The 12545-nt window shown below is 37.7% G+C and overlaps 2 protein-coding genes and 1 non-coding gene across 5 annotated transcripts; 1 reads left to right on the forward strand and 2 right to left on the reverse strand.

The window, feature by feature from the left end:
• Nucleotides 1-263: 263 nt before the first annotated feature.
• On the forward strand, nucleotides 264-1405 carry LOC105109969 (chlorophyll a-b binding protein of LHCII type 1-like). Its single transcript, XM_011004850.1, has one exon. The coding sequence runs from the start codon at nucleotides 518-520 to the stop codon at nucleotides 1307-1309; it is 792 nt and encodes a 263-aa protein (XP_011003152.1). The 5' UTR covers nucleotides 264-517; the 3' UTR covers nucleotides 1310-1405.
• On the reverse strand, nucleotides 1388-12341 carry LOC105109968 (Transducin family protein / WD-40 repeat family protein). 3 transcript variants are annotated; one of them, XM_011004846.1, is made up of 20 exons: nucleotides 12165-12341; nucleotides 11748-12037; nucleotides 11525-11645; nucleotides 11355-11437; nucleotides 10977-11209; nucleotides 10773-10893; nucleotides 9899-9981; nucleotides 9444-9653; nucleotides 7657-8016; nucleotides 7038-7209; nucleotides 6493-6684; nucleotides 5942-6151; nucleotides 5767-5859; nucleotides 4715-4929; nucleotides 3884-4453; nucleotides 3709-3789; nucleotides 3514-3599; nucleotides 2618-3364; nucleotides 2051-2204; nucleotides 1388-1942 (listed from the first exon to the last, which is right to left on the reverse strand). In XM_011004846.1, the coding sequence occupies exons 1-20, from the start codon at nucleotides 12289-12291 to the stop codon at nucleotides 1879-1881; spliced, it is 4212 nt and encodes a 1403-aa protein (XP_011003148.1). In that variant the 5' UTR covers nucleotides 12292-12341; the 3' UTR covers nucleotides 1388-1878. The 3 variants fall into 3 exon arrangements, with proteins under 3 accessions (XP_011003148.1, XP_011003150.1, XP_011003149.1); XM_011004848.1 differs by lacking the exons at nucleotides 11355-11437; nucleotides 11748-12037; nucleotides 12165-12341 and having other exon boundaries at nucleotides 10977-11214; nucleotides 11525-11593; XM_011004847.1 differs by lacking the exons at nucleotides 11525-11645; nucleotides 11748-12037; nucleotides 12165-12341 and having other exon boundaries at nucleotides 10977-11214.
• Nucleotides 12342-12454: 113 nt separating this feature from the next.
• On the reverse strand, nucleotides 12455-12527 carry TRNAF-GAA (transfer RNA phenylalanine (anticodon GAA)). Its single transcript has one exon. It is a non-coding gene; the product is annotated as a tRNA-Phe (tRNA).
• Nucleotides 12528-12545: the final 18 nt, after the last annotated feature.

A 12545-nucleotide genomic window follows, 5' to 3' on the forward strand; every position in this document is an offset into this window, starting at 1 on the left:
AGAATTAACTCAATGTTTATATTTTGAAAACAAAATATACAAAAACTCGAAAAAAATAAATATAAAACAAATTATAAAATACAATCACACATCAACACAACTTTAAAAAATGAAATTAAAAATAATTAAAAGTGTAAAAAATAAAAATAAAAAACCCATTCAAATCCAGATGCTCTAAGCCTTTATGTTCTCTGTTTTTTTTTTTTAATTTAATACGTCATTAGAATCATTAAGAATTTAAATTTTGACCACATGAATAAATTTAGATTAGGCTGGGGATATCTCTCAATTATTTGAGCAAAATCCATCCTAGCCCTCGTCGACTGGCTAGGAGAGTGTATAAGATTTTTGCATACCTACAATAAAGTCATCAACCAATGACTTTCACAAGATCCACATGGATAGGATTGTGGACCTCACCAGACCCTATAAAAGAGTGACTCTCGTATCCCACATTCATCCATCAACTTACAAGGAACAGCAGCAGCCATTCCATCCTCTGCTTAAAACATAAAGCATGACACATTCATCTACTTTCACAAGCAAAGCTGTTCCTTTAAATGGAATCACTGAGTTTTCATCAGCCACCTGCGGTAGCAATGGCAGAGTCTCAATGAGGAAGACAGCAGGAAAGGTAGCTGCTTCTGGGAGCCCTTGGTACGGTCCTGACGGTGTCAAGTACCTTGGACCATTCTCTGGCGAGCCTCCATCTTACTTGACTGGTGAATTTCCTGGTGACTACGGTTGGGACACCGCAGGGCTATCTGCAGATCCTGAAACGTTTGCCATAAACCGGGAGCTTGAGGTTATTCATTCTAGGTGGGCAATGCTTGCAGCTTTGGGATGTGTCTTCCCTGAGCTTCTTGCCAGGAACGGAGTCAAGTTCGGCGAGGCAGTGTGGTTCAAAGCTGGTGCTCAAATCTTCAGCAAAGGTGGTCTTGACTATTTGGGAAACCCCAGCCTAATCCATGCTCAAAGCATTTTAGCCATATGGGCAACACAGGTAGTCCTCATGAGCGCTGTTGAGGGTTACCGCATTGCAGGAGGCCCCCTCGGTGAGGTCACTGACCCCTTTTACCCAGGTGGCAGCTTCGATCCCTTGGAGCTTGCTGATGATCCAGAGGCATTTGCAGAGCTTAAAGTTGAAGAAATCAAGAATGGGAGACTTGCCATGTTCTCCATGTGTGGGTTCTTTGTGCAGGCCATTGTGACTGGGAAGGGACCTCTAGAGAACCTGGCCGACCATCTTGCTGACCCTGTGAACGACGGTGCTCGGGCTTGTGCCACCAACCTTGTACCTGGGAAGTGAACTTAACCGTGATGCATTGGACATTTCAGTCAGGCAACTGATACTTGTCGTTTGTAACATAAGCTTTAAGTGCATTTATGCCAAGAATTTACTGAATTCAATGATTCAAAACACACATACAACGAAATTTCAAACTTATAAAATGAAACCAAATCTTAAATAACAAACTGGTTTGATTTACATGTAAGCCCCAGATAGATCCCCGGTCCTCTTTTTGGTTCTGAAATTATGCACGTCAATGGGATCTTGTCGCTTATTTGTCGGAAATTTGCCCACCCTTCTCTTAATGGGGGTGAAAAGCAAATTGGAAATATGAGAAGGAATGGAAAACAGGCTACAGGCCTCGTTTTGCCAGGAACCATTTTCTCAAAAATTGATTCCCCAACTAGTGCTTTTCGGTGTTGAGAGTCAGCTGGCATGTTCAGCACGTCGCTATGTCAACATTGAGTGTTAACATAGGAGACTTTAAGGTGCACATGGTCATACCAAGACAATTAGCACCATTGTCAAAAGTTTTAACGTGGGAGAACCCAATTGTCAAAACCACCTGCATCTCTCCCATCCACAGCCTAAGACGCGGAGAACTCAACCATTTGCATTCCTCTCCCAGCCACTGCAATTTCGTAGTGGTTCCTGAATTAAGACAAAAGGATACAAATAACAGTCATATCATAAAATCAGAATCATAACTCTAAAATGCTTATGCTGACAGCTGTGATGCAGATAACTGGCTATGCTCACCTGCCACAGGCTCTAGCATGCAGTGCTTCTGGCTCTGGAACACTAATGATCAAATAAGCTTGTTCAGTTAATTTACAGTTATCCTGAAGAAGCCAGCATCTGATGCGCTGATCAAGACCAGTAGAAAACACCCATACGCCATCTGTCCAAACACCTTCATGAAACAAAACCAATTTCAATCAGTCAATGGCCACAACAAATGCGTCCAATACATCAAATCTAGAGAAGATCTTGCTCAAAATTTCCATGGGGTTCACATTTGTCCTGCAAATGCCAGAAAAAGACTACCAAAATATATAAAATCAACAGTACAAAGAACGTGATTGAAAAGATGCACGATGTATAGAGGGTTATAGTAAGGAAAAACAAACTGTGAAGCCTTCTATATCCATGTAAACACAGACTTATCAGCCATGGTTTCCAATAAATAACCGGCAACTAAAGAGGGGATGAGTACTTGGTAAATCTATAGTAACAACATTTAGACAGCCGTGAACATGAGACCGAAGACATTAATGAAAAAACAACACAAACTTCCCTCATTTGAAGGAGTAATTTCTATTTTACCTTTTATGGCAGAGCTATGAGCTGAGATGATGCGGTCATGATATAAAAATCTGATCCTGTACTTGTTTGTCTGGCTTTGTCTATAACAATTATTCTTCATGCTTTCAGAACTAGTGAATAAATTGATGAGATTTGATGTCACGATGTCAGAATCCTTCCCTGTTGGTAATGGTGACAAATCAAATTTAAGACAGTGGAGTGCTTGATCATCGCCTCCACTTATTACACTGAATGCAAAACCATTTTCAGAACTTTGAATATCTTGAATGTCTGAAATATGAAGAGAGTTGACCCCTGATTGGTGAACATTATTGAAGACATGGAAAGGCCTTATTTCACATATTCCTGGCAAGGAATTGACACTATTCACTTCTGGTTCATGATGTGTGTTGTCTACAGCTTGAGAACAAACTATTGTGCAGTTTTCCGCGTCACTTGCTGCTGTTGATGCTTCATTCATAGGATGATTTGCCAAATTGCAGTTGGTCCTCTCTCCAGCTTTTATTGCAACTAAACCATCACCTGGTCTATTTTTAGGCACACCGCTGCTTAATGTTCTCCACCATCGTCCACCCTGACTTCCTCTTCCAGTGCGTGGCCGTGTTTGACAATTTATGGACTTCTCTATGTTCAGTGTTGATAACCGCTGAACAAAAGCCTCAATATTGTCAGTTAGATCCCAAAAGGCAATACTTCCATCTGTAGCTCCACTGATCACAATATACACATTTCCAATTCGAATGTTCTCTGTGAATCATGAGAAATTAATAACTCCAAGTAAGAATTTGGCATTAAATACCACAAAATACCAAAAAATAATTAATTGATGGACAGAGAGTTTAATAGCACTTTTTATGCCATGTTCTAACAGTAATCAGCAAGTCATATAATTAAACCTTCAAAAGGCAAACAGCTAGGAATGATGACATGCTGCAATGTTAAAACTGGTGATGATAGAGGAACCAACAAAGCCACGTCGAACCTGCAAGGAAGTAAGAATAAAAAGTGATTTCCCCTAGGGACAAGAAAAAACTAAATTAAAAACAATTTAGGAGCACCAATTAATGGTTTACAGTTGTCGTCATGAATACCATAACCGATGTGGTAAAACAAGAGCTCGCAGTGCAAGTGTTGCATCTGAGCAAGCAACAACAACAAAACAGACAGTCAACCTGAAGGAAATAGATGGAGGTATTATTTCATTGTATTTGGATAAGTCAGTGCCAGGATAAAATCATCACAAAAATTAAAGCTGTCCCATCTCACCTGGAACCAGCACACTTCACCAGAAAAGCAGTGACAGCCAGATATCTCCAGTCATCCTCATACTTATCATCATAAGAAATTTTTGGATATCCCTCTCCCTTTTCCAGTAAAAGTGGTCCTGATGTTACATCAATATTCATATTAAGTTCTTTGGTTATTCCTTGTATCTTCTCAGCTACTTTTGTTTTTCCACGAGAACTGGAATTTCTGGGAGGCATGTCAGTTGACAGCCATTTGAAAGACATCAATGAGGATACTTCTGACAAAGCTTTATAGCCATTTCCGTTTTCTATTTTTTCTTTTTCAATAAATACATTTTCCTTGTCTAGATTCCTATCTCTCAGTAGCCAAGAAGTTAGCACCCGTTTTGACCCAACTGAGATTAACAAGAAAGGATTATCCATGTCCCCTGCACAAGTGTTTTGTCTCTTTGTCCAATCTGACAAGTTGGTCAACTCAGAAGCAATTATGTGCATCTTTGATACTGAGCATATTGATCTCACAGCAGATCCACCAACATGTTCCCCGAGCAATTTTGATGTAAGCCAACCCTCAACTCCAGGAGTATACCTGCACCAATCACAAAATTAGCTGCCCGTGTTTGGTTCCAAGAAATAATGACAAATCATTTGGACAAAAAAATGAATAAAAATGTGGGGGTTGAGTTAGGAGAAGAAATGAAGTACTGTGAGAAATAGTGGAGGCCAACACTCTAAATATGCATAAGAGGAGAGACATGTCAGTGTTCTCGGGACCCACCAACAACAATGTCATTAAAAACTCACTTGATTTCAATTAAAGTGGCAACTAATTACTTGCATACATACTTACCGAGTCAACCTCACAGTTCCATCCTCACACCCAGTAGCAATCCAACTAGATCTATCATACTGGAAATTCTTCCCATTTGCCTCAACAAGGGTATTTTTGGAAACAAAGCATAAGGAGTGCATCTCTCTCCCATGAAACTGGATGTGCAAATTCTGGGGAAATATCTTCCTCTCTCTTTCTGGTACCCATTTTCGATGAATATAGATTATCTCATCCTGAAAGGGAAAAGGATGAATATATGAGACCAGGAAACAATAAGCATAAAGAAATGTTTGAGGACTATAATGACACTCAGTAGCTTCCAAAATTAAGCCCTCAACATTAGGGAACTCTAGGATAAGACAACATTAGGAGACTCTAGGATTTTGGAAGAGACTTATATGCATAGTTGATGAAAAGTGCATTGTGGTCAATGAAAAACAATGGGAAACAGAATGTCAGAAGAAAGATATCAAGAAAACAAGCAAAAACAATGAGATGGTAACCATAGTCGATATAGCATAACAGCATTTTGTAGCACAGACTTCAACAAAGGTGATATAACTCACAAAGGTGAATGAAAAGTCTAATTACTAAATTTGTTTATCAATGTTTAAGATATATTTACCTTCTCTAGCAAAATGAGGAAGTAGGGTTCTGTTCAATCTCATTTAAGTGGTATATCAATATATGGTTTTGGATAGTGGCTTACAGGCGAAGAATCATATTCAGAGTCCTAATTCTTAAACCTTCACTGTCATAGAAAATCTGGTTAACTATGCTAGCACCTATGCAACCTCAATGGTGATCTAAGTACACAACCTCATTGGTGATCAAAGTCCTAATTCTATAATGGTTTGCAGCATATTTACTGATAATCAAAAAGAGTTAACTGTCACACAAAAACAGTTCTTATGGTAACTACTTGCATAATTACCGAACCACATAGCAGTCCCAGTCTCATCACATACAAGTCCAAAATATAGCAGTACTACTTGTTGATGAGACCAGGAGCCTGTTCCCTAAAGTTTTGCTTGGAATGTATTGTTAAACTAGTACAAACCAAAAGGTACCTTGACATATGCAAAACAGCTCATTGCCTCTGGTACATCACCAAGATAATAAGAATGAGGACGTCGCCATCCACCACATGGAATTTGCACAACCTGCTCCAAGCATCAGCAGAAATAAAACAAATGTTTAGTCATGAACACAGGATGGGATGAATACTTGAGAGAGAGAAACTACCTTTGCCTCACTTATTAAGTTCCAGATTATAAAATCTGTTGATGCAAAACCAATAGCATATCCACAATTAGCCAAATCATTGAGGCAGTTTTTATCGGCAGAGACAGATTGAACTAAACTCAATTCTTTTACTTGTTTCATCCCAATAAATTCCAAACCACGCTGGTCTGGGTCATATTCTAAATAGCATATGCAACCATCACCTCCAGTCTGAAAAGAATTGTAATGACGAAAAATTAATACATGAAAGTCCTTGCATGCAAACTTGCACAGAAACAGAAAACATGCAAGCACAATTCTCCCTCCATCACTAGAGAACCATAGCCATGCTTAAAAAAAAATTGGATGTTTCATGCCATGAAATGCTATTTTTGTTGCAATGTAAACAGGTGTGTATTATGAACTATTCCTCCAATTTGATTATGCACATACTTGTTTCCTAAAGGATTCAACATTTTTCTTTCTTCCACACTGAACACGAGAAGTCCGTATAATGCATCATAGCAATCCATCATTACCAGCAAACACTCAAAAAGTGATTCGTATCATACCGAGCGGATTTCAATCGTGTTAGAACTCAATTTAGCAACAGAAATGTTGGATACAGTTGATATTCCATGAGATCCTTTAAAATAACACAATGGTGAAATTTTTATTTCTGGTAGAGTAGGTTTGTCCAGCAGCAAGCCCTTTGACAAAGGGAAAAGAACCAGATTTCCACGCAAATCCCCACATACCAGCACCTACATTCAACCATAATGAACAAAGCAGCATATGAGATGTCATATGAATGTTTAGAAGCCACTGCGAGTTCACAAAGCAAATGAAGTTACATATTGGTTTCAAGCAATAAAGATTCCAGATTTGTAATACCTTTTACTTCATATTTAATAAACCGCAAATCCCCTCAAGTATAAAATTAGAAGGGAAAAAAAGGCTTTACTTTATCTCTTTGTAAGAAGGAAATAGTTATCTCTTATTTTCTCATGCTCCAGAAGAATTGTGGTTATTTCACAAACATTTGAGAATAAAAGCATATACAGCAACATGCATGTACTCATGGGTGAAAACACTAGAGAGAGAGAAGAGCAGATACCTCATCCTCAAATGACGCATCTAGACACATAATCCGAATTCCAAAACATGATGTGAATTCTGCTATAAGGGATGCATCAAAAGTTCTTCCATAAGTGAGAGAACCAGATGGTAAAGGATCGCTTAACCTCCATAGCTTTAAAATTCCTCTAGGATCAGCAGTAAAAATGAACCTGCATAGCAGAGATTGGTGATGATTTGATCTGAATAATAAAGAACGATGCAACCACAACAAAAGTAGCAAGGCAAGATGAGTGATCTCCAGATGATAATGCAAAGGCATTCTGGCAAGCATTTCAGAATTGCACGGCACAAAGCATAATTTAATATGATTCGAGGCATGGTATAATTTAAGAATCACCTGTTTTTTTTTCCCTAGAAATATGACCTATATATTTGAGGGAGACAAATCAATCGAAAAATGATACTATGTAATAACAAAGCTTTTGAACCATTAGAAAAAATATAAAAAAAAAAATGTCTGTGGTTGATGTTTTAGTGATCGTAACATAGAAATAAATCCTGTCCCTCTTGCATGTTATCCATGTACTGCTCAGGGAAAGGATACAAAAAAGACAGATGAGACATTTTTAGCACAATAGCACTAGTGGCACCATTACCTACATCCCAATGCCTTGCACCAATAGGTTCCTAAGAGTTGTCTCTCTTTCCCGGCTGACCAGGTGAAGGTGAAACCCACTTCAGGAGTGAAAACATCACCCATAATTCTCACAATTGTCATGTTTCCTTTACCATCTCCTAAAGCAACCCAGTCATCAACTCCATTGGAATGTTTGGGGAGTTTTTTGGACAGCAAATCCATACAAACAATCGGCACCTCTTCACTGAGCTGAGCAAGCTTTGTCCATTTTACATCCACAGTTCCATGTAATCTAGCATGGTACAGATAACCATTGTTCGTCGCAACATAAAGAGTATCTTCGCATGTGAAATGCAAGCAACGTACATATTCACTTTTGCTGCAATAAAAAAAGCCAACATTTAGAGCACATATGAACATTATACAGGATGAAAAGAATAACAAATAATGAAGACACTAGTAGACAATAATGAAGTTTATTGCACAAAGGAGTATGAAGGTATGTGAGCCAACATTTGATGGGTTTGACATTGGAGATGTCCCAGCAACACCCCAAATGCATTTCCATCACTATCTACCCATCCCAATGCAATTCAATCAATTTTTTCAGGGCTAAAAGATCATCAAAATGAGATGGAAGGTCTCATGTCAGAATACCAATGCGTAAAAACCATTCCCAGCCTCTCAACTCAAGAGGAAAACCTGCATGTAAAAATATTGTGCAGGAAAAGCCTCGATACCATCATTAGGTTGTAAATTACAGGTAAATAGTACTCCTGCCACAAGATGCTGCAGGTGTATATTGTGATTTAACTGTAAATATAATTGGTGATACTTATCTATATGGATTTATTATAATTAAGTTAAATTTAAATGATTATAATTAAAAAATACAAGTCAGATTTAAACAGATAAATCTAAATCTTATCTTTATAGTTAATATTAGATGACTTCAAGAACATGCTTAGAAAAATCCTAAGAGAAAAGTGAAACAAAGGTCAAGGATAAATTAAAATTAAAATTTAGAAGAATACCATAAGTAATAACATTTTTACTCAACGAACAGCCATAGTAGTGAGATAATGAATTGTAGCAAAATACTTGTAAAATTGTAAGGCCCTTTATTAATGTATCTGCTATTGGCTGAATCACGATCTCATATCAACATATTCTGAAAAGACTAACTGAAAAGGAGGAATCCCAATGTTGAGTAGGAGCTGGAGTTTTAAAACATAAAGCCATAAAGAGTTTTTTTTACAAGAGAGCAAGTACCTTAATAAAAAATAAGAAAACACAAATTAATTAGGTAAATTAATGAATATGGAAAGTTTATGAAGATGTTGGAAGTTTTTTTCCAAATGCGAAACCAGAGAAATTGGAGCCCAAAACCAGCACCAAAACCAAAATATCATAGCCAGCTATATCACTCTTGGTTTGCATACAAAAGAAGAGGACATTAAGAATTGTGCTCCCTAAACATGTAATGAATAAGAAAAACAAGGGGAAAACTGGTAAAAGAACCAAAGCACTCATTGGCAATTTAGATCAACAGCAGCTCAGGCCAGCTAATGACAAATAAATATCGAATCAGTCCCACAACTGATTAACAAAGAGCTATAATAAGCAAAACAGATGGAGACAACACAGTCTTAATACTGTGCCAAAACCACCTTAGCTAAGCTACAATGATCTATGGTGAACAGGCTCCTCCAGTTCTAATATTGTTATTGTATTCTACACACACACACACACACACACACCTATAAATTAATGAGTTGAAGAATTCTGATATTAAAGATAAATTACCTGTCCATGAGACCAATATATTCAGATGAATTTGGAATGCGACAGGTAAATATCTCCATTCTGTCAATGAATGGTTTTGATTCAATTTGTCCTTCCAAGCTCTGGGAAATAGAAGCAGACACTTGATGCACTTTCATTGAAGAGTCAAATCCAGCAGTAATGAGGAGTGAAGAGGTTGGATCATACAAACAACGCCATATACCTCTTCCTCTGTATATAAAAAAAACCAAGAATTCACCAATTAGGCAGTGAACTTCTACAAGGCCAGTAAAAAACCTGTTCTTTGAGAGGTTAAGAATGAAAATTGTTTTTTTGTTATGGAATTATGACCATGGTGGCTCCTACTTCACAATTCTGTGGAAGTAGAGCCCCCATATTATCGCTTACAATTTTGTAACTTCAAATCTATGCAACAAATAGGCTTCAATCTGAATTAAAAACAAATCGTGACTTACATGTGTTCCTTAATCATCTTGAGCTGTTTGCCATCCAATGTCCATACACGACATGTACAATCTTCACCAGCAGTGACAATTACCTAAGAGAATAAATGGAAGAAAGGGTCAGCATGTTCCAGGCAAGAAGAAAAGAAAACAAAGACATTAAATTGATTTACATGATCAGTAAACAAAGGATGTGGTAGACTAGTATCAGTCCTTTATGCGATTCCATTCGATGCAGATTGACACAAATGAAAGACGCATTATAATTAATTGGAAATGAATCAGCCAAAAAAGAAACATTTATGTAAATCCACTTGTAGGATTCTACTTTCTGAAAATTGAAGGACTGCATTTCTAACTAGGATTGAATTTCAAAACAATGATAGATGATGCTCCTGATACATTCACCAATGCATATGAACAAAGATGGAAGAATTTATCAACCGGGAATTAATGAAGGATGTATTAAAAATACTTAATTCCCCTGTCATTCACGCTTAATTGCTCTAATCATGAGCTTGACCATTGAAGGAAATTAATTATTGATTGCAGCCATAATAGTTTATCAACTTCATTCATTCAAAGTCACCCTTTGGGCATGGCATACAACTCTATGCACATGCTAACTGACAGCATCCTTTTAACTGATGGATACACTGGAAAAGTAGAGCAAGATGGATTCAAGAAAATAAATACTTAAATGCAGTGCACATGAATTGCTTTCTGACAGAGAGAATGGGACGAGAATCAGCAATCTACTTATAATGAAATTCTTAGGGAATTTGAATTGAAGTCAGAATGTGCATTCCTTTCATTTAAATATTATTTTAACCAGAAACTTTATCGTATAAAAAAAATAGGTAAACCATGATCTTATATGACTTACAGAATCACAGATACAGCAGTCCCAAACTCTAGCATTATGACCAAACAGAACAGGGCCTACAACCTCCTCCTCTCTGTTATCTGAATCTTTTGGCTCATCCCTAACTGCCCAGATACGAGCACTGTAACGATAAGGAAATTGCATTATTGAAACCACTTCATAGAATAGAAACAAGGAGTGTAAGAATAAAAAAAAATTCTTCACCTGCGATCATCAGAGACGGAAACCAGTTTGGATCCATCTGAGGACCATGCTATGCGAAAAATTGAGCCTTCATGTCCAATAAGTCGGCACATATGAGCTGATTTATGCTGCTGAAAACGAAGCTGGAAAGAGTCGGGTAATGAACAGCTCAAATACATATCATCTTCCAAGAGACTTGTTGAAGGCAGCCCATCAGGTTGAGGTTCTACAGGAACCACTTTCCAAACAATGATCTACCCTAACGCAATCAAAGAAAAATTATAGCTCTATGAATGAAGTAGAAGGAACCATATCAATCTCAACTATCGATAACCAGTGTCATTACAGAAAAAAAAAATCAAGTAAAGATGAAAGCAGACATGAGGAAACGTTAGGCACCTCATTGAATATGGTACCGGAAGCAATTCTTAAAGTTTCCAAACTGTCACCCCATAACCGCATGGAATACAAAAGGCATCTCTCTACAAGTCCACAAAATATCGAAATACGTAAGAGCAAGTGAAATAAGAAGGGCAACCACACAGGCAATAAATTTTGGTAAAACTAACCTGGAGATTGAACTTGAAGAACTACACTGGACAACGACATATCCCAGAGATGGACAGAGTTATCACTACATCCAATTGCAAGACATTGTCTCTCTTCCTGACTTGAAGAGACTGCAGAGTTCTATCGCCAATTCAAGAGAGAAAAATAGACATGGAACAACACTATTTTAAGATAAAAGTAATGAATTGAACGCTACAACAGAAGAAAAGAGAAGTGAGTTACCTTGAAGAAGGAAACATCCAAGACCCAATGGGTGAACTTGGGCAAGCAATGAATCAAAGCTAAATCTGCATTCACTTGCGAAGGAGTTTGAATGTGTAAGTTGAAAAGTTTGAGTCTTTTTTCACCGAAGACAGCAATTTTGAAAGAAACAGTTAACGAAGGAAAGTTCGATGACTCTTCTTCACTGGAGCTGCAAGTAATTCCATGAACACGAATTCCATCAAAAACTTCAAAGGATTTTATTATTTTTCCTGATTCTAAATTATATAGCAGCAGCTGCGATCCTGTGCCTGTTTTAAATTCAAAGAAGAAACAATGCTAAGAGCACAGAAAATATAAACTGAATTGAAACTGTAAGTAATGAGGCGAGCACGAGAGTTAATAACGAGGAAAAAAGAAAAAAAAAAAAAAAGGTACCAGCGAGGAAAAAAGGAAGAGAAGAGAGGTTAGAAGGAGGGTGGAGGAAGCAGAGAGCTGATATTTCTCCTAGGTATTGCCCTCTCTCTAGTTTCCACTTGCTCTGTTTCTGCTGCTGCTCTTCCATGGCTGCTGCCTGCTGAGCTTGTGTAGTGTTTGATGAAGAGGTGTGAAACTCGTAAACAAGACTTGTTTTAAAGAGAAAACAGAGGGAGACTATTGTGGGCCGGGCTCAAACTTTAACTAGAGCATAAAATTATGTCCAAAATAAATTAAAAAATAAGGCAAAATGCGGTGAGCGTGGATCGAACACGCGACCTTCAGATCTTCAGTCTGACGCTCTCCCAACTGAGCTATCCCCGCTGGTTGGCTATTTTTTCA

This window comes from Populus euphratica, unplaced genomic scaffold, assembly GCF_000495115.2.
Source record: "Populus euphratica unplaced genomic scaffold, PopEup_1.0 scaffold235.1, whole genome shotgun sequence".
Lineage (NCBI taxonomy): Eukaryota > Viridiplantae > Streptophyta > Magnoliopsida > Malpighiales > Salicaceae > Populus > Populus euphratica.

Excerpts from the sequence above, each read along its gene's own strand:
- LOC105109969 (XM_011004850.1), top strand. The coding sequence starts at position 518 with ATGACACATTCATCTACTTTCACAAGCAAAGCTGTTCCTTTAAATGGA.
- LOC105109968 (XM_011004846.1), bottom strand. The coding sequence starts at position 12,291 with ATGGAAGAGCAGCAGCAGAAACAGAGCAAGTGGAAACTAGAGAGAGGG. Across the intron at positions 9,982-10,772 it reads ACTGCTGTATCTGTGATTCT|GTAATTGTCACTGCTGGTGA; the intron begins GTAAGTCATATA and ends TTATTCTCTTAG. Across the intron at positions 8,017-9,443 it reads TATATTGGTCTCATGGACAG|CAAAAGTGAATATGTACGTT; the intron begins GTAATTTATCTT and ends TTTTTATTGCAG.